Raw genomic sequence first — 23,607 nt, forward strand, 5'->3', positions numbered from 1 at the left:
TCTGAGCAAACGTTCAAGTTCAAGAGCCTCGACCGATTTGTCTGGATTTGACGGCATTCGATTCGTATTCGCGAACCTTGTTTGGGTTATCCGTATTCGTGTAACCTTCCTTAGACAGCGTATCAAGATTCCGACTGACTTGTCCATTGTTTACGGCAGCGAATGACTTCTTCCAAGAACGCGTTTTCTATGCTATTTTATAGCTTAGATAATAGAGCAGATTAGAATTGATACTATGTCAATGAACTAGTTTGCTCTCTGAGCTTGCAGCAGATGTAAGAGGAGAGCAAGATAGGGTCTGGTACGCAGGCTCGAAAGTGAGCGAAAAGTTAAAAACCCAAAAATCCGATAATCGATAATGAAAACAGCACCATCGTCGTCGGTTCCTGAGCTGTTTCTCCATCTTCTTCTTGCTCTATTCCACACCCTGCTTTTCTCTCTGAAGTTTTGAGCATTGTTAGCAATGGCATTTACTTACAAGCCTTCCATCATCGTGACCGCGTGGTTCGTTATCTCGAACCTCCTCGTGTCTTGGGTAAGCACCCGTCGAACAGCCCTTTCTCCGATTGGAGAACAACAGCACACCATGCACTTTGCGCAGAAAAACATAGAGCAATTGGTTATTTTGTGGTCAATTGCTAACGCAGATTGTTTTAGGACGCGACTTATATGCTCTGTCGCCCCCATTCAATGCCGGGCGGTAAACTCCACTTCTTGTGGAAGCCATATGCGCTGTATGTCCACCTTCCCCTCCCCCCTTTCTTCATACAAAACACTCACGTCTGACTAAATCCCACAGCTACGGCACGATTGACTACGTCTACGGCTGGCCCGCCTACAACGACAAGGACGGCTTCCCCGGCGCGCAGGCCTTCCTGACCCTAGTCGAGTCCATGTTTTTGTACTACTACATCTACACCTCATATTTCTCCACAAACCAAAACACCCGTCTCAACGGCGCCTTTGTCGGATTGTTTGCCGCGACCTCGTGTTTTTCCAAGACGACGCTGTACATGCTGTGCGAGTACTTCTCGGGCTTCAAGTACGTGGGGCATAACCCGCTTCCCACGCTCATCTCGCTCTACATCCTGCCGTCGGCGCCCTGGATCTTTATGAACTTTTACGCGATGATGGCGATTGGTGGGCAATTGAAGGGCGCTATTGTGGGTGCTACCGCTGAGAAGAAGACGAAATAAGCGTCTTGACTTTGACTTTTGTGGGGGTCGCTATCTCAATCCCATCAGCAGCGAACGATCGAGACGAGACGAAATCATAAAAAAATAAAGACAATTGGAACATACAAGACGTCATTTCTTTTTCTTCTTTCAGTGGTATAGAGAGAAGAGAGAGAACGAGGTTTAAGCAGAGATATTGGACAGAGTAGCGCTTGTATTGTATTAGTATTATCTTGGCATGTTTAGTGTTAAATGTTATAAAGATCTATATACGTTCTCACCGGTTGTATATTAGTCGTGAATACAGGTTTCGGACGTATATTTACTATATACTTGAGTATCTCTCATGGTTGGCGCTCTAGGGGGTATGTTGTAGTTATGTGTTATATGTAGTGTTAATTCGGATAACAACAGATAAACTATTTGAGGTGGAAAAACAACGGACAAAGAAAACCAAATATGAGCAATAATCAAAGACAAAATAAAAAAACAACAAAGAAACGATTGCAAACAGTCACCGAATGTAATGTACACAAAAAAATAAATAAAAGAAAATAAATGAATGAACAAATGCTTTGAGGTACTCGGTATCTGATCCACGGTACCGCTTCAAACACCGATTCGCATCTTTCCCGAGATGACTTGTGGATTCTCAAGTACAGTTGACATTGCTTTGGAGAAGAATGCAGATTTGCAAAGATGGCTGGTCTAGTCAATTCATGAATGATCTCCACTCGCTATGTGTTTGGAGAAGACACCTGGGTGCTCCTCTACAACGACAAAGAGTACGAGTACTCATCCTCCACGTTCTGCGAGATCCACAAGACAACGCAACTCAGCATCAACAACCCGTTCGCAATCATATTACTGATTCCAAAGTACACGGTCGGCCAAGGATACTGCGGCACGATGTACTTGAGAATCAGCACGACGATGCTCCCCGCAAACCCACCCGCCAGCAACGCAAACCCCATAAACAGCACCAGCCGTGCTTTCCACGCAACGTTATCCCCGCCAAACGAAAACGAGGCGTCGGACGACAACCGCGCCTTGTCGACCGAGTTGATGACGATTATCCCCAGCAGCGAGCAGATGCCCGGGATCCAGTCCACAAACTTGACGTGCACATCCGACCCGTTGTACTTCTTGGAGTAGATCGCAGAGTCGAGGAAAAACCAAAAGCCAAGCGAAAACAACCCGCCGGCGAGGTACACGCCTGCAGAGCGGACGTGGGCCGACGAAGGCAGTGGCGGGAGTGGAATCGGGAAACGAAACAGTTTAGGTCCAGACGACATTCTTTCTTTTCTCTTTGCTTCCTGCTTCAGGTAATTATCGACGTATTTCCTCGGGAGTTTTATCTGAGAGCTCGGGAACCGGGATTGATTTATCTGGATTCTGGTGATAGTTTGGCAATTTACGTCCTTCGCTGCTCAAAGCGGCGAGTCGATGCTATCTTGGTACAAGAGCCTTAGAATCAACTACTCCGATGACATAATCATCCAAATGCAGATCATCGCCTGCAAAGATCAGATAGTCCACAACGACTCGATTCGATTTACTAACGCTGTTCGAACCACAAGTACACACAAGAAGAACAAAAGACCAAATGCAACAAAAAGTGATCGTCTATCAACCCAGAACGAAGCCCACAAAACAAAAACATGAGAAAATATAGAATATAAACACGGAAACTTGAAGATAATACACACCATAGATCGATTTGCCCTTACTCTGATAGATACCGCTTCCCTGCGATAATAGCGCGTAATCCAGCCTTTTGATCACGTTGCGGGCTTATACGCCACCGTTGATGTTACTCAAAGTCTGGTCCCAAACCGCTTTATTCTTCCGGATCTGCTCGGCAGCGAACTCGATCTCGGGAACGCCTTTACCGACCGTCTCGAAAAACGGATAGGCAAAGGTGTTTATAAAAAACAGCTGACCCTTGGCGAGCGCTGTGAGCTCTGAGGACGGAGTCGTAGTTGCAGGTTGCGAAGGCGGGGGTTGCTTGAGACCCAATCGCAGCTCGAGATCAGCCATGTTCTTGAACTCTTCGGTTAATACTGTTCCCCAGTGAGTCGATATATCCATTATGCGTGCCTAAATCAAGTTAGCTAGATATAATCAAAAAAAGATCTCATACGGGGACACATACAACATTACTGATATCAGCACATTTTATCAAAGACGCACACAGCAGCCGTTTTCGATAGCCACCATCGCCTTCAACAACAACATCACCCCCTTCCGAAATCGCCTTGACAACCGCCGTAATCTTCTGCATGTATTCATTATGCATCGCCATATCCGTCGCCAGCACGCTCTCGACCATGATGCCCTTGATTTCAAGCTGTTGATGCACCGCGGGCCAGTACCGGTGCAGGATCTGGCTGAACGCGGCGCAGTGGAAGGATTCGAGCACGCTGCGGTCGGAGTAGATGCGTGCTAGTGGCGAGCGCGCGGATATCAGGAAACTGTTTGTGACTCCGGGATGGCCGACGTCGTGGCCGATGGCGGTGACGAGAAGCGCGAGCGCGTCGATGGGAGTAAGGAGTACGGACAGGGACTTTTGCGGCGCTGGTGAGGTCTCTGATGAGGATGCAAATGATGTTGGGGTTGATGACGGGGCCGTCGGAGATGCTGATGATGGTGGTGATGGGAACGACGCAGATGGAGGAAGGGGTGGGATGGCGTGCATGCAAAGCAAGAAATAGAAAGTAGCCTGGAGAACGTCAACGACATGGCGAAAGTTGTGATATGGGTTGATAGGCTGGTATGACCGTCTGAGAACGAAGAGAAACCGCTTGAGCTGGTGCCGGGTGAGGACTAGAGACTCCACTTCAGGCATGGTGAACGCGTGCTCGAAGATGAGGAAAGCGCACTGCGCGAGATCGTCGTCCGTGAGCCGGTGCGCAGGGAAATCCCAGGTGCCTATCAGCGAGCGCAGATACGAATTCTTTGCCTTTTCGCAAGCGCTCTCTTCGCTCTTGTCTGCGGATTTATCCGCGTCGGCGTTCGCCATATCAGCGTGCGCGAGATCGAAAAACATCTCGTGAAACAAAAAGTCAATAAGACGCTCTTCCTCAATGACCCCGCGCGTCGGCGTCGTCGGGCCTCCGATCCAGTTTGCGGCATACGTCGGCGGTCGAGGTCGGACTGTCGTATCAGAGTCTGTGGCGGCCGCGGCAGCAGTCGTGCGGTGGACGTGGGCGACGACTCCGCGCAGCCGGGTGGCCTGAACAGCCCGATCAATCACATCTACTGCGCCGAGGTTGACGAGGCGCGTCATTTCGGAGTCCTCGTTGGCGACGAGGGCGACGGGGAGGATGGTTGGCGGGTACTGGCGCTGCTGCAGGGTCACGAGCATGCTGTCAATCGGGCCGTCGATGAACAGCACGAGCGGCGACGCTGATTCCGCATAGCTGTCTGCGTGCTCGAAGCAGAGGCTTTCCGAGGGAACGCAGTACACTGCAGAGACATAAAACACTAGTCAGAAAACGCACACTAAAAAGAAAAACCGGCGGGCGTCCATACGGTCTGGGAAGAGATCTTCGATTACGCGGAGATTGCGAGCCAGCGCAGGCTCAAGACCCGGGCCGTAGGCCTTTGGGCGGCCAGGAGCAGGCAAACGCGGGTCCACGTAGCATGCACTGAGGGCCATTATTCTGCTTGCTTTTGTCTTGAATTCTGGAGCTTTTCTTTCCTTTTCGTCCGTTTCAGCCTCTATTTCGAAAAACCGGGTCTCCTCCGACTCTTAAAACTCTCCAAAAGAGGAGCCGTGGTCTTAGTGCGCCGGGGGGCGGCGAGGGCCACCCTTCCGCCCTAACCCATGGAATACCTTCGGGCTTTCGTTTTTCCGATGCAAACTTTCCTCACATCCCGCCGAATCTCGGTTTCGAACGGTGCCGCCCCCACCGTCTCTTGCGCGCGCACAGTCCATCCAGGTTTTACAGTTGTCCGAATTGATCGTCGTCTGAATACCCCGTTTCTATAGTATCAAAAAATGTACAAAAAGGTTCTCGTGATCGTAGTCAGTCATGTCTAAGACGTGTGTCTGAGGCGGAAGGTGAAGAAAAATTTTTCCCTTTCCTGACTCTCTCGTTCCTCTTCTCTCCTACTCGTAGATCATCTCGTCGTCCCGTATCATTTCAATTAATCATGCCATCCGCCGCAGGTCTCTGATAACCTTCTCAAGCCGTCGTCTCTCCTCAAGCTCGGCTTTCATAGCCTGCGCATGCGTAGCTTTCATTTCGGTCACCATCTTTCGGAACTCCTTTCGCAAGACCGCAACCGACGCACTTTCCCCTGGCGTGTTTATAATATTGCTCGCCACGCCACCACTGCTATCCGTGTGCGCCGCAAGCACTCGCACCCGCGAATCCGCAATGTGCGCCTCCAGCTCGAGATTACGTTCGCGGACTGCGTCGAGCTCGTGTTCGAGCGAAATCCGCTCGCCTTCAAACTCGAGCGACTGCTGGAGCAGAGAGTCGTAGCCGGCCTGCACCTGCCGCAGCTCCGCCTTTAGCTGAGCGACTGAGTGCTCGTCGTCGATGCCGCTGCCGGGAGTGAGTACTCTCGAGCCCGGCCTGAGCGGCGTGGGATTCTTGCCTTGTTGCGCAATGTTCGACGCGGAAGTCCGTTTTTCTGCTCGGCTGGCTTCCAATCCTGCCAGACGTTCGCTAAGGACCGCGTTTTGCATCAGGATCGTCTGGAATTCGGCAGCGTGCTCTTCTGATAGACTTGCGAGTTCGCTCTCCAGCTTGGAAACCTTAGACCGCAGATCCGTGTTCTCCTGCTGCAGCGACTGCTTTGCTTCGTCAGCAGCAGCTAGCGGGATACTTGTAGCCGTTGCGGCCCGTAGTCGAGAAATCTGCTGGTCCTTTTGCGCGTTGAGCTCTAGTAGCCGGGTGACCTCAGTCTCGGCCTGCTCGAGGCTCTGACGCAGCTCGGTCTCCAGCAGCGCGCGTCGCGAAGCGGCTTCGTTGTTTGAGCTTGCGGCCGCGATCATGGCGCCCGCAGAGGCCAAATCACGCGTATATTCCTCTTCTTTCTCACGTAAACGATTTTGCGTGTTTACGAGTTCGGTTTTCGTATTTGTCAATTCCTCGCGCAGAGCGTTTGCCTCTTCAGAAGAGATCAGGCCTGCTGTAGCATTCAGTTTCTCGTTCAGCTGCGCGTTCTGCATAAGAATCGTCTCGAATTCGGAGGCGTGCTGGCTGGATTGCTGCTGGATCTCGGCCTGTAATCGCTCAATCTGAGACAGCAGTGCTGTAGTATCTGGACTGTCTTCAACCGTAGAAAGATCGCGCGACGACGACGACGTTTGCTGCTGCAATGTCGCAAGCTCAGACTGGGCCTTTTCCAAATCGCGAGTGACAGCAACGTGCTGCTCACTCTTTTCGGCTGAGATCTCGACTATCGATGCCTCGAGTTCGGCAATGGACTGCTGCAGCTGGCGCCGACTTGATTCGCTTTCGGCCAGAGCCGAGCGCGCGTCGAGATTTATGAGATGCTGCAGATTCAGGGTGTCGGAGCCGTCGAATGTGGAGGTGGAGTCAGAGGTTAAAAGAGACTCCATGTCGAAATCGGTGGAGCGTTTCGCAGCAGCAAGCGAATCAGGATCAGGCATCGTTGCGAGAACAGAGGTCAAGGGAAAGACGTAGTCCTCTGCGACTTGCTGGCTGAGTGCGCGGTAATGAGCCAAAAGAACGCGCTGGGCTTCTAGAAGCTCATTTTGAACAGCGACGAGCTCGGTGTCGGTGCTCGACTGGAACGGCGATGAGGCGATGAATGCGTCCGCGTCTTGCAGCGCGGCATCGGAAGAGGGTGCTGGGCCGAGCTTGCGCAGGGAGTCTGCTGCCGCGATAACGGACGAGTGTAGGGTTTGCTGGCGAGTTATCGAATCGAGTTTTGAGGCTAGAGTGGATATTTTCTGGAGGGGGGAGTTAGTGTGGAGAGGTGGGGAGGGTGGTAAACAATGACGTGAGACTGACGGTTTGCAGCACACGCGTCTGTTCTGGGGGAAGCAGGGCGTGGGAGGAGGCGGGTGAGGAGGCATCGAGCACCGCATCTTGGAGAAGGGAGAGCATTGGTGAGAGAGTGAGAGAGTGAGACAGTGAGCAGGAGGAGGGAGTGAGGGAGTGGAAGGGTCTGTTGTGACGCGATATGTCGAGGTGAGGTGAGGACGTGTAGTGTAGCAGGCGTGCGCGCAGGAAGCCAGGCAGAGCCTAGGCGGACCAGCTGGTTATAATTGAGCCAGCGGAGGAGAGATGAAAAGTGAGAAGAGGCTAGGAGGAGTAGCAGCAGCAGCGGTAGTATCAAGAACACAACAACAACAGCAACAACAGCAGCAACAACAACAACTAAACCGCTTCTTCGACGACCTGGATCTTTGAGGCTGCTTTGTTTCTTCCTCACCAAACCTTCTTCACTATTTTGGTTCCCACTCCACGGACCCCTTAATTACATAATCACCTCGAGCCGCGTCGAGGCAGAACCCCCAAAACAACGCCTCCGCTTCCTCCTTCTGCAGTCCTTTCTTCGGTCTGCGCTCGTCCTCAGACGGTCTCTTGTCTTTTGCGCGTCGGTATCTGCTCCTTCTCCTTCCTATCTTCACATCAAACCCGACCCTACAGTGGCATTCAATCCACACGTCTTCTCTGCAGCTATGCAGCAGCAGCAGACCGCTCATCGCAGGCCAATCCCTTCTCCCGACAACCCTCGTTTCAACTCGCAGCAGCCGCCGCCGCGTTTGGCCTCCTTCGCCGGCTCCTCCGTCTCCTCTACCTCCGCCGCCGCGCCTTTTTATCAGGATGCCCGCCGCTCGGTCTCTGCGTCAACCGCGACCACAATGAGCTCGGCATCGCGACAGCTCTCCCTGGGCTCGCAGCAGCTACCCGCGTCCCTATTCCAGATCGCGGTCTCCCTGATTACGCGTCTGCAGACCGTCCCCGGCCTCGAGCTCTACCTCTCGCAGGCGCGCTTCTCCGCCCCGACCGACACGCCTTCAATGCTTCTCTCTGCGTCCTCGTTCGACTCTGCTGTCACGCCGCATGCGGGCGCGAGCGAAAAACCGGAGCCGTCGTTTGAGAAGGACTCGAACGACATCGACCCCGTCACGCAGCTCTGGCGGTTTCTCCGACAGGGCACCTCGCTCTGCGTGCTTTTGAACGAGGTCACGAACGCGCTCAAGCTCAAGGAGAGCATAGACGACGCAGAATTAACCGACGACGACAACGACTCCAGCATTCACACCAGCATCAACTCTAGAAACAATCACAGCAACAACAACAACAACAGCGGCAGCAGTAGCAGCAGTAGCAACAGCAGCCGCAACACCACCCTTCACCACTCCGACGAGGACGAGGACGATGACGACACGTCGACTTTGACAAACGGATCTTTACTTATTGTGCCCGACTCTCGGATCCTGCCTCCGTCACAGCAGGATTTAAAAACATGCAAACGCGGCGTGTACGAGTTTGTGCACGCCTGCAAGCTACGTTTGGGATTTGCGGACGAGGACTTGTTCACGGTAATGAACGTGTTTTCGGACGACACGACCGACCTGCTCAAAGTGACGCGGACTGTTCATCTCGTGCTCGATCTGTGGGACGACGCGACGCAGAGCAGTCCGTCGCCGACGACGGCGGAGGAGAGCACGTCTTCGGTATCGACGGACTCGCTACCGTCGAATCACCGATCAAAAGTCGTGCAAGAGCTACTGCAGACCGAGCGCAGATACGTACAGGATCTCGAGCGACTGCATGTGTATATGAAGCAGCTGCAGCATGAAGAGATTGTATCTGCGGACACGATTCATTTTCTTTTCCCGAACCTGAACGCGCTCGTCGATTTCCAGCGAAAGTTCTTGGTCGGTGTAGAGACAAATGCGCGGATGCCGCAGTCGCAGCAGCGGTTTGGCGCGCTTTTTCTGTCTGCCGAGCTGGCGTTTGCGGTGTACGAGACGTATGCGTCGCAGCAGAAGCGCGCTTCGGATCTGGCGATTCACGAGGCGCCTAAACTTGCTAAGCTGTCGCATTTGATTGAGCCGAGCTATGAGCTGCCATCGATTTTGATAAAGCCTATTCAGCGCATCTGTAAATATCCTCTGCTGCTGAAGGTGAGTCCTACTTTTTATGATTTATAATTGATTTATTGATCAGAGTATTAACATTTTTTCAAGGAACTATTGAAATACTCACCGGAAAGTGATGATGGTTATGCAGAACTATTGGATGGATTTCACGCGATGAAGCGAGTGACTGATCGGGTGAATGAGAAACAAAGACAGACGGAAAACAAGCAAACTGTCGCGTCGCTTTGTGCGCGCATAGATGACTGGAAGGGACACAATATAGAGTTTTTTGGAGACTTGCTGTACGATGGATTATTCCAGATGGTGGATGTGGACAAGGAGTATCATATATACCTGTTTGAGAACATTTTGCTGTTTTGCAAAGAGGAGATGATTACGAGTCCGTTGTCGATTGGTGGACGTGCGCCGTCGACGACTACGCTTTCGGGAACAGGCAGCGGAGCCGGGTCGGTGCCGATGTCTGCGTCTTCGAGTTCATCGGGGACGAGCACGAAGAAGAAGAAGCACAATATGGGCCTGTCGTCGGTGGGAAAGAAGGCTAGTCTGTCTTCGTTCTCGACGGTGTCGATATCGCATCCGTTTTCGTCGTCGTTAGCGACGGGCGGGGGCGGAGCGCTGTATCTGGAAGGACGGGTGTATATCGACAATGTGATTGACGTGACGACGTCGATGACAAAGGTCGAGTATGGCGATCCGATTGCGACGAGCGGGTACCATCTGACGATATACTGGCGATTCCAGTCCGCCCCGAACGGGCACAGTGCGGACACGCGAGCGGACGCCAACAAGTTTTCGATTCGATTCCGCAACGAGGAGATGCTGCGGCAGTGGGAAGCGACGCTGAGGCAGCTGATTGAGAGCCGGAAGCAGCAGCGGGCGGCGGAGCAGGCGAATATGACTACGCCCACGCTGTCGAATCCGAACGGGTTTGTGCCGTCGCATAACCACTCGAACTCGCTGTCAGCGTTTGCGGCGGCGCGCAACCGGCGGCAGTCGGACGAGACGTCGTCGACGGTGTCTACGGCGTCGTCGAACGTGATGCAGCATGTGTCGTCTGCGTCGTCAGCGTTGACGCAGCCGGCGGTGGCAGGCGCGGGCGGGCCGTATGTGGTTGCGGCGGAGACGGGCCCGGCGCGGCCGCCGGGATCGATCAAGCTGCGGCTGTCGTTCCACACGGACAGCTATATGGTTCTGCTGCCGGCGAACATGACGTTTTCGGACATGGTGTCGAAGGTGGAGAAGAAGCTGCGGTTGTGCAACGGGGCCGCGTTTGACGAGATGGTGGAGACGAATCTCGCGGCGGGGGTGAGTGGGTGCGGGGGGATGGGGTATAGGCTGAAGTACCGGGACGAGGACGGGGACATGGTTGTGCTCGAGAGCGCGGGGGATTGGGAGGTTGCGCTGGAGAGCGGAGCGGAGGAGGGGGTGGTGGACATGTCGATATACTGAGTGTTTTTGTTTTTGTTTTTGTTTATGTTTTTTATTTTCTGTTCTCTTTTATTTCTCTTTATTCACGGGACAGTACACGCACGCACTAGCACTTGTGAAGGGGTTTGGAGTTACAAAACCATTGATTATCATCAGAAAGAAGTAGACACCGCGTCAGACACGCGTTGAGGGTTAGGCGTAGTAAGCAGGGGCCGGGAGGGTTCGGGTTTTCCCGGCAGCCGCCTGGTCCGCGAGCAGCTGGTTCTTTGGCGCTGCTTTCTCGCCGTCCGCCGCCGAAAAACTCGCAGAGCCACCGCGAACTGCTCGTCCGCCTCCTCGCCTTCCTCGCTCCCCCACAGCCAGAACCCAGCACCCCCCCTCCGCCCCCGTCCATCCGCGCCCAGCCTGCCTATTCCCGCTCATGGCAGATTTCGCAGATATTGATCTAGAGTCCATCATCGAGCGGCTCCTCGAGGTCCGCGGCTCCCGCCCTGGAAACCACGTCCAGCTGCTCGAAAACGAGATCCGCTTCCTCTGCACAAAGGCCCGCGAGATCTTCATCCAGCAGCCCATCCTTCTCGAGCTTGAGGCTCCTATCAAGGTGTGTACTTCTTCTTTGTTCCTCCTCCTCTTCTTCCTCTCTATCCCCCCCAACTCCTGCTAATTCGCCCCCTTCTCCTGCTCTAGATTTGCGGTATGTGACGACCTGACTAATCCCTTCAACCATTGTCCCTCCTTCTCGCATCCCCTCCTCCTCTTCTCCTCTCTTCTCTAACCCTCCTCTTCTGCAGGCGACATCCACGGCCAGTACTACGACCTTCTCCGTCTCTTCGAGTACGGCGGATTCCCTCCCGAGGCAAACTACCTCTTCCTGGGCGACTACGTCGACCGGGGCAAGCAGTCCCTCGAAACCATCTGCCTCCTCCTCGCATACAAGATAAAGTACCCCGAGAACTTCTTCATCCTCCGCGGAAACCACGAATGTGCTTCCATCAACCGTATCTACGGCTTCTACGACGAGTGTATGTCGCCCACTCTTCCCCTCTCCAGCTCTCTAACCCCTGCTAACCCCACCTCCTTTCTCCCCCACAGGCAAACGACGATACAACATCAAGCTATGGAAGACCTTCACAGATTGCTTCAACTGCCTTCCCATTGCTGCCATCATCGATGAGAAAATCTTCACCATGCACGGCGGTCTCTCGCCTGACCTCAACAACATGGAGCAGATCCGCCGCATCATGCGCCCTACCGATATCCCCGACTCCGGCTTGTTGTGCGACCTCCTCTGGTCCGATCCCGACAAAGACATCACCGGCTGGAGCGAAAACGACCGCGGTGTGTCCTTCACCTTTGGTCCCGATGTCGTCTCCCGATTTCTGCAGAAGCATGACATGGACCTCATCTGCCGCGCGCACCAAGTCGTCGAGGACGGCTACGAGTTTTTCAGCAAGCGCCAGCTCGTCACCTTGTTCTCGGCCCCCAACTACTGCGGAGAATTCGACAACGCTGGTGCGATGATGAGTGTCGACGAGAGCTTATTGTGTTCGTTCCAGATCCTGAAGCCTGCAGAGAAGAAGCCAAAATATGGATATCCCGGAATGGGCGCCACCCCGCGAAAGCAAAAGAAGGTCTCTAAATAGACAATCACCTCTTCTTGTCCTCCCCTGTTTTTCTCTTTTTTGTCTTGTCTTGTTCTTCCTCTCCTCTGCTTTGCGCAACCTCCCGTCCTTCCCGCTCCACTATGCCTCTCTCTCAAGATCTATCTTCGAATTATGTCTGCCATTTTTATATGCTGCCCAAGTTGGTCATGATCTGCCCTCCCCCGTCGTTATGAATAAATTTGACTTCGGATGCCGTTTGTTTTGCTCGTTTGGTTGATCAGCTTGCCCCTCTTCCGCCGCATTGTGTCGTTGTGTTGGCCCCCCTCCGCCATATTTCACTATTTTACTCTTATTATGCTCCATTATCGTTCCATTTGGCCCCGGGTTTTGTGCAGCGTGCAGTGTGTTTATTCCATGTATTTGTACTTTGTCTTCCTCTGGATTTTCCCGGCAGCAGCAGCTAGCTAGCTTCATTCAAATCTCAAATCTCAAATCTTTGTTCCGAGTCCTTCGACAGCGGGTGGCTTGACATATACAGCCATTTAATGTCCCTTTTTCTTATTTTGTTTCTTTTTTTTTTTTTTTCCCGTCAGCTATTAAAAAAGATATGCTTGTTTTATTTCTCTTCTCTTGTTCTCCTTCCAACAGCAGCGGTGTCTCTGTTTTCTTTACTCACTCTTCAGAAAGCTCTGTATATATAGTTATATTTCTTCTTCTTCTCCCTCTACAATTCTTATTTGTCGTGCGTATTATTGACTGTTGACGTGTGCGTGTGCGTGTGCGTGTGTGTTGGCAAACGAACAAAGAAAACAAAACAACAAAAGAGTCTGGGACCACCGTGAGCAAAGAGCTTTATGGAGAGAGAGAGAGCGAGAGATCTCGAGGATTTGTTTATCGCTTGTGAAAGAATACTTTAACCTGTGGATTTTTTATTTGATGCTGTTTTTTCTTTTGCATGCTCCGATTAGAGTGTGCTTCTTCTCTTCTGCTCTTCTTCTTCTTTACTTCTACCCGTGTTTTCTCGTTACTATTATAAACCACTGATAATTCTCCTGTTTGTTTTCCCCTTCGGTTTTGCATTTTTATCAACTTTTTCCTTACATCGATTTATTATTTTGTATGTGCGCTTTATCTATCTTATTATTATTTTCAGTAGTAGCAGTAGTAGTCTGTTTATTGCCTATGTCTTTTAGTAGTATTGTCAATTGTTAAAAACTATTTATCAACAATTTTGTAGTCTGTCTGTCTTTTGCTAGGTTGAGATCTAGCTGAGTGGATGTGGTGTAGATAATGCAGTGACCACATCTAGACTGGTCATCAATTGCATAGCAGGACTGAGGTCGATACCCTCATGTGAATCAGAGCTGGAGTCTTTGCATATATTTGTAGTTTCAAGCACCCGGCGCGTTACACTCAACACAAACGTTGCCGTTATCATCTAATATTGGGTCGTCTGACGATGACTGAGAATCTGCAGCAGCTGACGTCGAGGACGTTGATGGCGACGTAGCGGGTTCAGGGACCGGCTTTTGTGCATGGCGGTCTACATGCCCAAGATCTTTGGACGGGAACAGCACGTCTCTAACAAGTCTTTTCAAATCTTTCGAGTCTAGTAATCAAGAGTAATCAGCAAGCGCTCTCTGATTCAAAGCCGACTCATGATCTGCTCCAGATCAGAGCAGATGAAACGATGACGTACCAGGAAACCCCCCTTTCTCCTTCCTATCCCACAGCAGCACCTCCTCTTGGCCCGCAGCCGGCACGAGTCTGACTTTGAATGTTCCGCCCGAGGCGGGAAGCATGGCGACCTCGCCCACGTCGTTGCCGAAGGTCGAGAGTAGTTCCTGCGCGAACCTGCAATCCGTTAGTTGATCTGTTTCTCAACACGCTCAAGCAAATACACAGGAAGACTCACCATGCTGCCCTCAGATTCCACTTACAGGCGGTGCAGAACTCGATCGCGACGCGGGGGTATCGGAATGTCGGTTGCGCCATGGATGCGGTCGACGGGGTTGGTTTCGCTTTCGCCGGTCGCGCGCAGATTGAGGCGATGAGCAGAGTCAGGGGTAATTGTGATCTGCACGTGATGTGGATCACAGATGTTTAATTTAGGGCTCAACCCTACAGATGACTAAAACGCAGTCACGCGGCGGGGCTCACAGCAGGCGCAGGGCAGCGCGCACAGTCAGCGGCGGGCGGGTTGGCAGCGGCGGGAGCAAAAGTGAGTGCGCCTCGAGTCTCTGCTTCCACTTCACGTTCAGTCAAGAAGGTATGTCGCCAGCACCCTCCTGTTTGCTTTGTTTGTGTGTGGTAGTTGTGGTGTAAGGGATGATGTGCTAACTGTTCTGTTCTCTTTTGTGCATGTGCTCGGCGGACGACTGGTGGAGGGTAGAATACGGGACGCAGACACGATCATCACAGGCTCGACAGAGAAGCTCTGCAGAACTGCTCAGTGTGGTATCTATCGTTGGATTATACTGCTGGAATCTGTGCAAGAAGACGAACATATTGCTTGCTAGAGATTGGCCGTGTCGAATCTGATCAGTCCCGTATTTATCCCCGCCAGATTGCTGCTACAGTATATGCCATTGAGAATATCTATTCCAGATCATAATTCACAATGTCAAAGTCGAAGAACCATACCAATCACAACCAGGTCAAGAAGGCCCACCGCGTACGTCGTCGTCAACCTATCGAAGCACTCACCGAGATCTCCGAGCTAACTCTAGTGGATTGTATAGAACGGTATCAAGAAGCCCAAGACCTCGAGATACCCCTCGCTCAAGGGTGTTGACCCCAAGTTCAGACGTAACCACAGTACGTTACAATTCTTTGCTGCTCCATCTGCGTCTCCAGCATGCTAACAGACCTTTCCAGGACACGCTCTCCACGGCACCGCCAAGGCCCTGAAGGCCGCTAAGGACTCGGCTTAAACGTCGAGTGAGTTGGTTGGTTTACATCAAAAAAATACAAGATAAAAGTGGGAACAAGATGGCTTAGTCGGATTCACTGCTAGTCCATTTGGCTCTGCAATGTACGCCTTTTAATTGTGTCATATAGCATGTATCTGTACAAAAAATGATTTCCTCCTGATAACCCTTCTGCTCTTTCATCAGAACCATTCCATTTACACCACTGCACATCTCGATAGCGATACAGCCGACGTTTGTCTATATGGCTGCTATTGCTACCTGAGGTTTTTCTTACATATTGACTTTCACTCGAAATCCTGCTGAAAATGTGCTATATCAAACCGTAGGGACGCTACCAAGCGCGGCCAGAGTAGTTTAGTGCCGGACCGCGTATGACAGCAGATCCCACATCCAATAGACTAGATATCAGCAATATAAACAGCTAGCAAGTGAATCAGTAGCTATGGACGTTCACTATAACATATATTACAAATATCTTACATAACAACTGCCACACATGCACCGCCACGAGGCTGGAGCACGACGGCTCGAAAAAAAATCGGTCGCGAGCTTCTCGACGACAGAGGAAAGCATTGAAAAGCCATTCGATTGCAGGCCCCAATTGCAGACAGAGAAACTAAGGAAGCAACAGAGCCAACAGTCTGCGAATCACGAGAGCAAGTGTTTACTTTGTTTAGTCGTACACCGAGGCTGTAAGAATATCAAGAGAGGCTTTCCGCTTTCGCTCCGCCGACACCCGAAGATTCAGCAGAGAAGACTATAATAATGATTTCGCGACGTCTTTTAAGCCTGCGCGGTATGTTCTTTGTTTGAAGATCATGTTTTGGCGATTGCTGCGGATACTAATCGTGTGTGTTTTGTCGAGCTACAGGCGTCACTGCTAATATACAAAGGCAATGCCACTACTACCCATCGCATCTCACCCCCCTCCGACAACCCCTCCTCGTCCGCGTTCAACACCCCAGTCTCACCCTCGCCCGTCTCAGAAGCTCGTCATCGGGCAAGCCGCCGTACGACGAAGAAGAGGACTTGACGCCGTATGAAGAAAGCGACTTTGAACTTGACAAGGAGGAGGCCGAGGCGGCAGAAGAGGACTTGACGCCGTATGAACTTAGCGACTTTGAAGCCGACATCGAGGAGGCCGAGGTGGCCGAGGAAGCCATGTTCGCCGCCGTCGATCACGATCCAGATGCTCCGCATCACCGGTCGGTTGGCGAGATGATTGCTGGTTTGGGCAGATACGAAGAGAGCGTGGCGCCCGAGGAAAAAAGCGCTGAATCTGTTTTCTCGGAGAAGTTCCCTCCTGCTGCAGAGCCATCCCCCGTCAAGGAGGCTGCTAGCTCGTCCAAGACTGCTGCTTCGTCCGAGTCAGGGCGACGGCGCCCGATCAGCCGCGAAGAGGCGGCTGAGATTCTGGAGGCGCAAAAGAAGGAAGCGGCGAAGATGTATAATTACGACGAGACAGTAGTGAAGGAGCTCGCAGAGAAGCTTTCGTCGCCGGACGTGAACCTGACGGCCGTGCTCGACAAGGAGATTGCGAACCTGTTCCAGCGCGAGGTGCTGAAAGAGGAGGAGGTCCATCTTATGCAGCAAGTCAAGGCGCAGTATGAGACTCGCTCGAAGAGTACGAAAGAAGAAGAGCAGACGACGGCGATCGAGGCCGAGCGTATCAGAGAGTTTTACCACAAGATTCCTACTGGCCCTTCCGAGCGGTACAGTCCTTATGAGATCGCTCTACGAGCCGAGCACCAACGTATGCTTTCCCATTTACATTCTCACGTCGCCTTCAGAAAACAGAGCAAAAGCTAACTTGTAATCGTCATCAGGCAAACTATCTCGCCCACTTGGATCAAGCTACACCGAATCCTACCGCCCAAGACACAACATCAACTCGCCTCCCAACCCGACCGCAATCACCGTCGCGATGCTGACTGCCGCTGGCGCGCACCTCGGCCACGAGCCTTCGCGTCTGCGAAAAGGTAACCTGCCGTTCATCCTCGGCGAGCGTGAGGGCATTCACATCATCGACATGGAGAAGACAGTTCCCTACCTCCGACGGGCATGCCGAGTCGTCTCCGCTATTGCCGAGCGCGGCGGTGTCATCGTTTTTCTCGGCACGCGCGATAACCACGATCTCGTCGTCGTCGACTGCGCTCAGCGGATGAAGGCAAACTACGTCACCCGCAGATGGATCCCCGGCGCGCTGACCAACCTCAAGACCGTAATCGGCATGCACCCTGTCACTGCCGTCGACATGGAGGATAACCCTGTGAACGCCAAGGTCCCGAAAAACTTCGTGATGGTGCCCGATCTAGTCATCGTCCTCAACCCGGTCGAGAACCGCGCGGCGCTGAACGAGTGCAAGATCATGCGCGTGCCGACCATCGGCATCATCGACACCGACTCTGAACCTACGCTCGTCACATATCCTATCCCTGCTAACGACGACAGTCTGCGCTCGGTCGAGTTCATCGCCGGCGTGCTCAGCCGCGCGGGTGAGATTGGTCAGTATAAAAGAATGGAGAACGCGGAGCGTGAAATCCTGCCTTCTTTTGCCGGGCTCTAAATTGATCGCCCTCCATTCTTCTTCAAGTTCTGTATCTAGTTTTATTTCTCCTTTTCTTTATCTTTATCACTTTTTTGTTATTCATGCATCTACGCTCAGCCAAACCTTTTCATCATCTCTATCCATCATCTCTATCGAAAAAGCAATATCTTTCCATTGTATCTATTTATCTATCTATTCTTTCCTATCTCCTTCCTTTACTTTTCTTTTCTCCCAATCCAAGAAATGTACATAGTGCACCGTCTCTTGTCTTCTTTTTGTTTCTTTCTTATCTTGTGATTTGTCGGTTGAAAGCTCTGAGGGGTGAGATATTTGTTTATCATTCGTAAATACAGATTGTCGATGTAATAATGAAATTGTTCCGATAGACGCTTTGATCAAGGAAAAGATACGTAATTTCATTATACAAAACATAACTATCCAGAAATAAATAAAGCAGAACAACGAAAACAAGATACTATAAAGAGTAGCGCCAGACAATATCTCAAACAAATCAAACCAGAGAGTTTTTCATAAAAAAAAGTAGGGCAGCAACAACAACAAAATCAAAAACTAAAACACTATCACGGCTTAACCTAATTGACTAGGAGCCTTGTGAACTCCGAAATGACTCGGAGGAGGAAGATTGATCTGCAACCGTGGCTCGACGGAGCTGGTCATTGACGGGGGAGTAAGAGACGGCGGTGGGGGCGGTGGGGGTGGTGCGCCTGAGAGGAGAGAGGAGAGAGGGGGTAACTGCACCGACTGGGCAGACTGCTGCTGCTGTTGCTGCTGCATTTGATGGGGGATTTGATTCACTGGAAGCGAAGACGGACGGGGAACTTGGTCGACTACCACCATCCGTCGAGTATCTCCCATGGTGCCTGCGCCGGAACCAGGCTCGGCCGGTTGGCTTTGGTAGACGGGAGGGTACTCGTTGTAGGTCACGTATTGCTGGGACTTAGTCGGCATGTCCAAAGCCGTCGATGTTAGCTCACCAGTACCCGCTCGAGAATCGACAGCGGCAGCGGCAGAGGCAAGTTCGTTAAGGATTCGCTGTAAGAACTGCGTTTCCTCCGCAAGATAGACATCGCTACCTTCCAACTTCCTCAGATAGAAGCGCAAGATCGGGATATCCGCCGCCTGGTAAGCATGCCCAGGTCTGATCATCGGACTCAGCGTAGCTCGGAACCGCTGAGCTTCCTCGACGAGGGTCTTCACGTGCGCGAATTCTTCTGGGATGAATCCCAAAGCACTCGCGCTTTTCAACCAGTCTTCGAGAGCCTCGAGTGTAGGTCGCAGGTAGTCACGGTTGATTACCTGTCGAGAATCGCACAGGAGACAGTAGTAGTGCTCTTTGTCTTTCAAAGATCCTCTCGGAATTTTCAAGCATCGGTTATGGTACCTGCGGAAACCCTTGTTAGCACCAGAATACTCTATATCTGTAGATATATGAAAAAGATACATACCATTCATGACAGTTTTCGCACTCAATCATGAGTCCCGACTCTGGCTGTCGACAGATGCAAAATAGCTCTTTCGAAGACCTCTTCTCGCCCTCGGCAGTAGGCTGCTGCGTGTGAGGCTTATCCAGCGCCGACAAAGCGTTCTTCGTTCGCTTCGCCGCAGTTTCCAAATGCGACGTCAGCGTACTGTTACCGCTGGTCCCTGCCGTGAAAAACAGTGCTTGTCCTTGGCTGAGCCAGTTCTCGACGTGCTGCATGTATCTGCGGATCTCGGCGCTGTTGGGGTTCTCGCTCGCGGGGTCTTGTAGGTATTCGCTAATCTTCCGGGCGTCTTTGTATGTCGGTCGCGCGGAGAATTCAGCCGACCTACAGCCCTCGACGAATTCAACGAAAGCGTCCTCGATCTCCTTGTGCTTGATGAGGAACTTTCCAAGTCTGTCGTACGTCTCCTTGTATACCGGAGTCACCGACGCCTCGTCGTACATCGAGTCAAGCAGATCATAGTCCGGCTTGCCGGACCTCATCTGCGAGTTCACTTCCGCTTCCCATTTATCTCCCGCAGTCGAGGCTTTTGTCAGTTTAGAGTACAGCTCATCTCTGTCCTGCGAGATCTCGAGTCTGTCGGCTTCCGCCAGGATATTCTTCACGTCCGGCAGGTAAATATAAGTCTTGCCTGCATCAGAAGCCCGCTCGTGCCATTGAAGCCTAGCCAGCCGTACTTCCAACGCCTTGACCTCCTCGAGCTCAACGTTGAGGCCATAGCCCGTCTCGATGAGCGCGACGTAGACGTCTGCGTCGTTTGTCTCGTTGGCCAGCGTTTCGCGCGCGTGTTCGACAAATTCCTCGATCTGAGACTTGCGCTCGTAAAGCAGGTCGATCTCGGCAGATGTGAATGGCATGCTCTCGATCCGTTGGAGAAGGGAGTCGATGTACTCTGGCTTGTGAAGTACCTCGCGCTCGGTTTCTTCGCCCGCAGCAGATGACGCTCCGGATTTCACACTTCCCCGGCGGGAGGACGATCCCGTGCGCTCGATCTTGCGTCGGTAGCCAACCTTGCGAGCTAGGATACTCTGCGCTTCTTCGACCCACTCGTTAGCCTGCTCGACTATCTTGCGAAGCTGATCTGTCTCGGGGATATGGTAGTTGATCTTCTCCGACTCTACCAAGAGAGATCGCAGGGATTTAGCAGACGGCTTGTTCTCCTCGCCACCGCTGAATAGCTTGTTGTACTTTTCGACCCACTGCTGAGGCAGTGCTGCGCGCTCGTTTACCTTCGAGACAATCTTCTCGAGAGTCTCCTCCGGCATGTTGATGTACAACACGCGAGACGAGCGCTTGCAGTCACAAAGCTCGTCGTAGTGGTTCAGGCACACGACACTCGAGGTACATCCGCATCCGATCTGCGACAGATAGCAAAAGGCGTTGCAGTAGGCACATTGCACTTCGTCGTTTTCCTTAAACGGGCTTTTGGCTACCTTGATTGTGGGAATGATCATCTGCACGTGCCTCCGCATATTGAGCTCCTGATCCTTGATCGATGTAAGCGCGGGTCCCAGCCATGTTGCCGTGTCGATCGAGTGATCTCTCTCGGCTGCGGTCAGGAGTAACTCTTCGTGAGAAAAGACGGGGAGCTTCCGATAGTCTTGGTAGATCTCGACGCCAAGTTTGCCGTAGGGCTCCCAATCCGCCGGAGCGAAATTCACAGCTTCGTTGAAGTTGAAGCCATGATTAAATCCAGAATGATATGCCTGCGGGAAGGTAATCACAAACTCGCCCGGCCGCTGGTCGATGCTATAGCACCTGACGCCTTCCTCGGTTAATCGTTTTGGACTCAACATCGTCACGAGCTGGAACAAAAGATCAGGCTGCTGCTCAAACAGCTCCGGAACAGCTTTCCGCATCGCGTCCTCGAATTTATCGGCGTCGTCTCCTGGGATTCCGTACCAGGTCTTGGTCGCGCCGAAATGCTGGTAGTTTGCAGAGTACGTGTTGTGGTCTTCGCTGTGCCAGCAAAATGTGGAGAAGACCATTCCGACGTAGAGCCAGGGCACGGTCATTCCGGAAATATCAGTCTTGATATGACGAAACAGAGACTTCTCGTGCAGGGGAAGCAGATTCAGATTCCAGGGATCGGTGGAGTACGGGTCCAGAGGGTCGCGCTCGATGGTCGGAAACCCGGAGCCATGGATGGTCGAGTGAATGTCAGCGCCATACTCGACCTCGACAGTTTCATCAAGACTTTCGACCAGTCGCCAAAACTCAGCCTCGATCTCATCTTCAGTCACGCGCGTTGCCCGTTTGCTTTTGCCGTTGAGCGGCATGCGCGTGGAGAGGTAATGGTCGAGGAAATTCTTTGCCTTTTCCTGGAACTGCCGGAGGTTGTAGACTTGCCCTTCCTCGAACCCAAACTCGCCGGTTCCGACAAGACACTTGTCGCAGTACCAGTCATAGTCAGGAAGTGCCTTCAGCGCAGGCTTGAGGCAGGCCATGTGATAGCCGTTGTCGCATCCGTCGCAGAGGAGCATCGTCGCAGCGTCATCTCCGCGGCCACACACTTCACAGTTCTGAGGAGGAGTTAGTAAGATGTATTGAGTGAGTTAGGATAGATGGGCTCACCTCGCCGGGCTTGCGACTGCTTGCAAGATCGTGAAGACGCTTGACTACTCCCGTTTTGCGGTGCATAATCATATTCGATCCTACCACTGTAGCGCTTTGCTCGTCCTGAGGGGTTTCTACAAGATACAAATCGTCAGCAATTTCTTTTCTAAAAATCACAATGAATGCAGAACCAACCTCTCTTTATCCTCTTTGAGTGGCGCCCGTGTTCACCAAGCTCGCCATCCGGTGCTTGAGAGTATGAGGAGCCCGAAGCCGAATATTCGGACTCGGTCTTCATATCGAGCATACTCTCGACCGACAAAGAAGTGCGGTCCCCGTTCTTCATCGCGCTGGATCTCGCATCAGTCGGAGTGCCGGGCGGGGAAAGCGACGGCGTATCGCCGATCGACGTTCCGGAGACGGTGCGCTGGCGCTTGGATGGAGTGATTGGGCCGCCGAATTCTTCTTCTTTCTGCTGCTGGACTAGTGGTTTCGCCGATTTGAGATAGAGCTCGTAGGGGTATACGTATTTCTGATAAGCAGTCTTCAAAGAAGACGAGAGCGACGTCATGATTTTCCCACTGTAGCCGAGCTCGCGACCGATTTCGGCCCACTGCTTCTTTTTACAGACAACGACAAAGCCGCCTCGCATGTCGACTGACTTTTTCAGATGGTAGAGGTCGAGCGGACGGCGATCGACGCTGGGAAGTTTGGTTAGTGTTATGCCCCGCTGCTTGTGGAACTTGTGGAGCTGGTCGAGGAAGTTGAGATTGGCTCTCGTGCCACCTTCCATGGAGTTGAGCTCCTGGCGACGGGTCTTGAACCAGAATTTCTGTAGGAGAGAGTGGTTAGCAAGGGTTGGTGTGAAGGCGGGCAGAAATCGGCAGGTATATCTATTTTGAGATATGGACCGGCGGTTTGATACCGCGCTTCTTTCCCGCCAGTGTACAAGCAGCAAGTATACAACACAGGCATCTAGAGTCGCTTACCTCAGTGTCCAAAGAGAACGGCGGGTTCCAAGAGTCCGGGGGCACGATTTTGACAATGCCATACTGGCGAGCTTCTTCAGATATGCTTTTGATATAGGCGAACGGGTCCTTGAACTCCTCCGGACTCGGATAATAAGTCGGTGCCTCCTGCAAGCCAAAAACACGGTCCGTCTTTGGCGGGGGCTTGTGGCTCTTGTCGGCGACGCCTTCGACGGTGTCAAAGTCCAATGCCAATGCACGCGGGCGCTGGCGGGAGGTGACAGATGGGATGCCAAAGTCGGTGAGCGGCACGGGGGCGAGGCCGTGGCCGTTTGCGGCCTTCATGCGCAGCTTTGGCTGGAAGGCTTCGGAGGACGGGTAGCTGTATTCGGGGACCATTGCGGGGGAGGGAACAGACAGAATTGAGTTGGTGGTAGTGGTATATCAGGATATTCTGATATTGGACAGATATGGAGCGGAGGAGGTACGCCAGCCAGGCAGCAGATGCGCGGGTGAGTGTCCCAGATAGCAGGAAGGAGTAGCCGGCTGCCGGACCGAGTAGAGCGATTGAGGGAGGGCTGGGCGGAGGGGGGATGAGGAGGAGGGAAGAGGAAGGTGGTGAGCGAGCAGGTCGAAGTGGTTTTGGGTCCGGGCACACTTTAACTGCCTCTGTCTGGGCTGCCGAGCAGAGCGCCGGCTTTCTTGTCTGCGAGTACATTGTGTTTTATATAAAGACAATCTGCTTTGTTTAAACTACAATTTCTACTCTATTTTCTCTATTTATTCTCTTTC

At 52.3% G+C, this 23,607-nt stretch overlaps 10 protein-coding genes across 10 annotated transcripts; 5 read left to right on the forward strand and 5 right to left on the reverse strand.

Annotated features, from left to right (window-relative positions):
* Positions 1-94: 94 nt before the first annotated feature.
* BZA70DRAFT_124623 (uncharacterized protein) lies at positions 95-1,514 on the forward strand. The gene is made up of 3 exons (XM_064909529.1): positions 95-535; positions 658-734; positions 800-1,514. Exons 1-3 carry the CDS (start codon positions 464-466, stop codon positions 1,194-1,196), a joined length of 546 nt encoding a protein of 181 aa, XP_064769166.1. The 5' UTR covers positions 95-463; the 3' UTR covers positions 1,197-1,514.
* A 431-nt stretch (positions 1,515-1,945) lies between these two features.
* On the reverse strand, positions 1,946-2,470 carry BZA70DRAFT_288521 (uncharacterized protein; the record flags this gene model as incomplete). The annotated part of the gene is made up of 1 exon (XM_064914040.1): positions 1,946-2,470. One exon carries the CDS (start codon positions 2,468-2,470, stop codon positions 1,946-1,948), a length of 525 nt encoding a protein of 174 aa, XP_064769167.1.
* Positions 2,471-2,969: 499 nt separating this feature from the next.
* On the reverse strand, positions 2,970-4,197 carry BZA70DRAFT_237117 (uncharacterized protein; the record flags this gene model as incomplete). The annotated part of the gene is made up of 2 exons (XM_064910402.1): positions 2,970-3,275; positions 3,331-4,197. 2 exons carry the CDS (start codon positions 4,195-4,197, stop codon positions 2,970-2,972), a joined length of 1,173 nt encoding a protein of 390 aa, XP_064769168.1.
* A 757-nt stretch (positions 4,198-4,954) lies between these two features.
* Positions 4,955-7,592, reverse strand: BZA70DRAFT_275761 (uncharacterized protein). The gene has a single exon (XM_064912204.1). The coding sequence runs from the start codon at positions 7,243-7,245 to the stop codon at positions 5,332-5,334; it is 1,914 nt and encodes a 637-aa protein (XP_064769169.1). The 5' UTR covers positions 7,246-7,592; the 3' UTR covers positions 4,955-5,331.
* Positions 7,593-7,605: 13 nt separating this feature from the next.
* Positions 7,606-10,971, forward strand: BZA70DRAFT_294438 (uncharacterized protein). The gene is made up of 2 exons (XM_064914443.1): positions 7,606-9,297; positions 9,361-10,971. Exons 1-2 carry the CDS (start codon positions 7,843-7,845, stop codon positions 10,720-10,722), a joined length of 2,817 nt encoding a protein of 938 aa, XP_064769170.1. The 5' UTR covers positions 7,606-7,842; the 3' UTR covers positions 10,723-10,971.
* Positions 10,972-11,122: 151 nt separating this feature from the next.
* BZA70DRAFT_288525 (Metallo-dependent phosphatase-like protein) lies at positions 11,123-12,344 on the forward strand (the record flags this gene model as incomplete). The annotated part of the gene is made up of 4 exons (XM_064914041.1): positions 11,123-11,302; positions 11,389-11,395; positions 11,493-11,723; positions 11,794-12,344. 4 exons carry the CDS (start codon positions 11,123-11,125, stop codon positions 12,342-12,344), a joined length of 969 nt encoding a protein of 322 aa, XP_064769171.1.
* A 1,115-nt stretch (positions 12,345-13,459) lies between these two features.
* On the reverse strand, positions 13,460-14,463 carry BZA70DRAFT_275773 (seleno protein domain-containing protein). The gene is made up of 3 exons (XM_064912205.1): positions 14,221-14,463; positions 14,005-14,159; positions 13,460-13,914 (listed from the first exon to the last, which is right to left on the reverse strand). The coding sequence occupies exons 1-3, from the start codon at positions 14,298-14,300 to the stop codon at positions 13,697-13,699; spliced, it is 453 nt and encodes a 150-aa protein (XP_064769172.1). The 5' UTR covers positions 14,301-14,463; the 3' UTR covers positions 13,460-13,696.
* On the forward strand, positions 14,464-15,659 carry BZA70DRAFT_275779 (ribosomal protein L29). The gene is made up of 4 exons (XM_064912206.1): positions 14,464-14,979; positions 15,047-15,122; positions 15,183-15,339; positions 15,422-15,659. The coding sequence occupies exons 1-3, from the start codon at positions 14,926-14,928 to the stop codon at positions 15,236-15,238; spliced, it is 186 nt and encodes a 61-aa protein (XP_064769173.1). The 5' UTR covers positions 14,464-14,925; the 3' UTR covers positions 15,239-15,339; positions 15,422-15,659.
* Positions 15,660-15,705: 46 nt separating this feature from the next.
* Positions 15,706-17,891, forward strand: BZA70DRAFT_124561 (ribosomal protein S2, flavodoxin-like domain-containing protein). The gene is made up of 3 exons (XM_064909528.1): positions 15,706-16,034; positions 16,110-16,991; positions 17,065-17,891. Exons 1-3 carry the CDS (start codon positions 16,004-16,006, stop codon positions 17,802-17,804), a joined length of 1,653 nt encoding a protein of 550 aa, XP_064769174.1. The 5' UTR covers positions 15,706-16,003; the 3' UTR covers positions 17,805-17,891.
* Positions 17,892-18,374: 483 nt separating this feature from the next.
* BZA70DRAFT_266474 (PLU-1-like protein-domain-containing protein) lies at positions 18,375-23,214 on the reverse strand (the record flags this gene model as incomplete). Its single annotated transcript, XM_064911031.1, has 5 exons — positions 18,375-19,188; positions 19,253-21,813; positions 21,866-21,981; positions 22,043-22,679; positions 22,837-23,214. 5 exons carry the CDS (start codon positions 23,212-23,214, stop codon positions 18,375-18,377), a joined length of 4,506 nt encoding a protein of 1,501 aa, XP_064769175.1.
* Between the last annotated feature and the right edge of the window lie 393 nt (positions 23,215-23,607).

Source organism: Myxozyma melibiosi, assembly GCF_037950935.1.
Source record: "Myxozyma melibiosi strain Phaff 52-87 chromosome Unknown BZA70scaffold_3, whole genome shotgun sequence".
Classification (NCBI taxonomy): domain Eukaryota; kingdom Fungi; phylum Ascomycota; class Lipomycetes; order Lipomycetales; family Lipomycetaceae; genus Myxozyma; species Myxozyma melibiosi.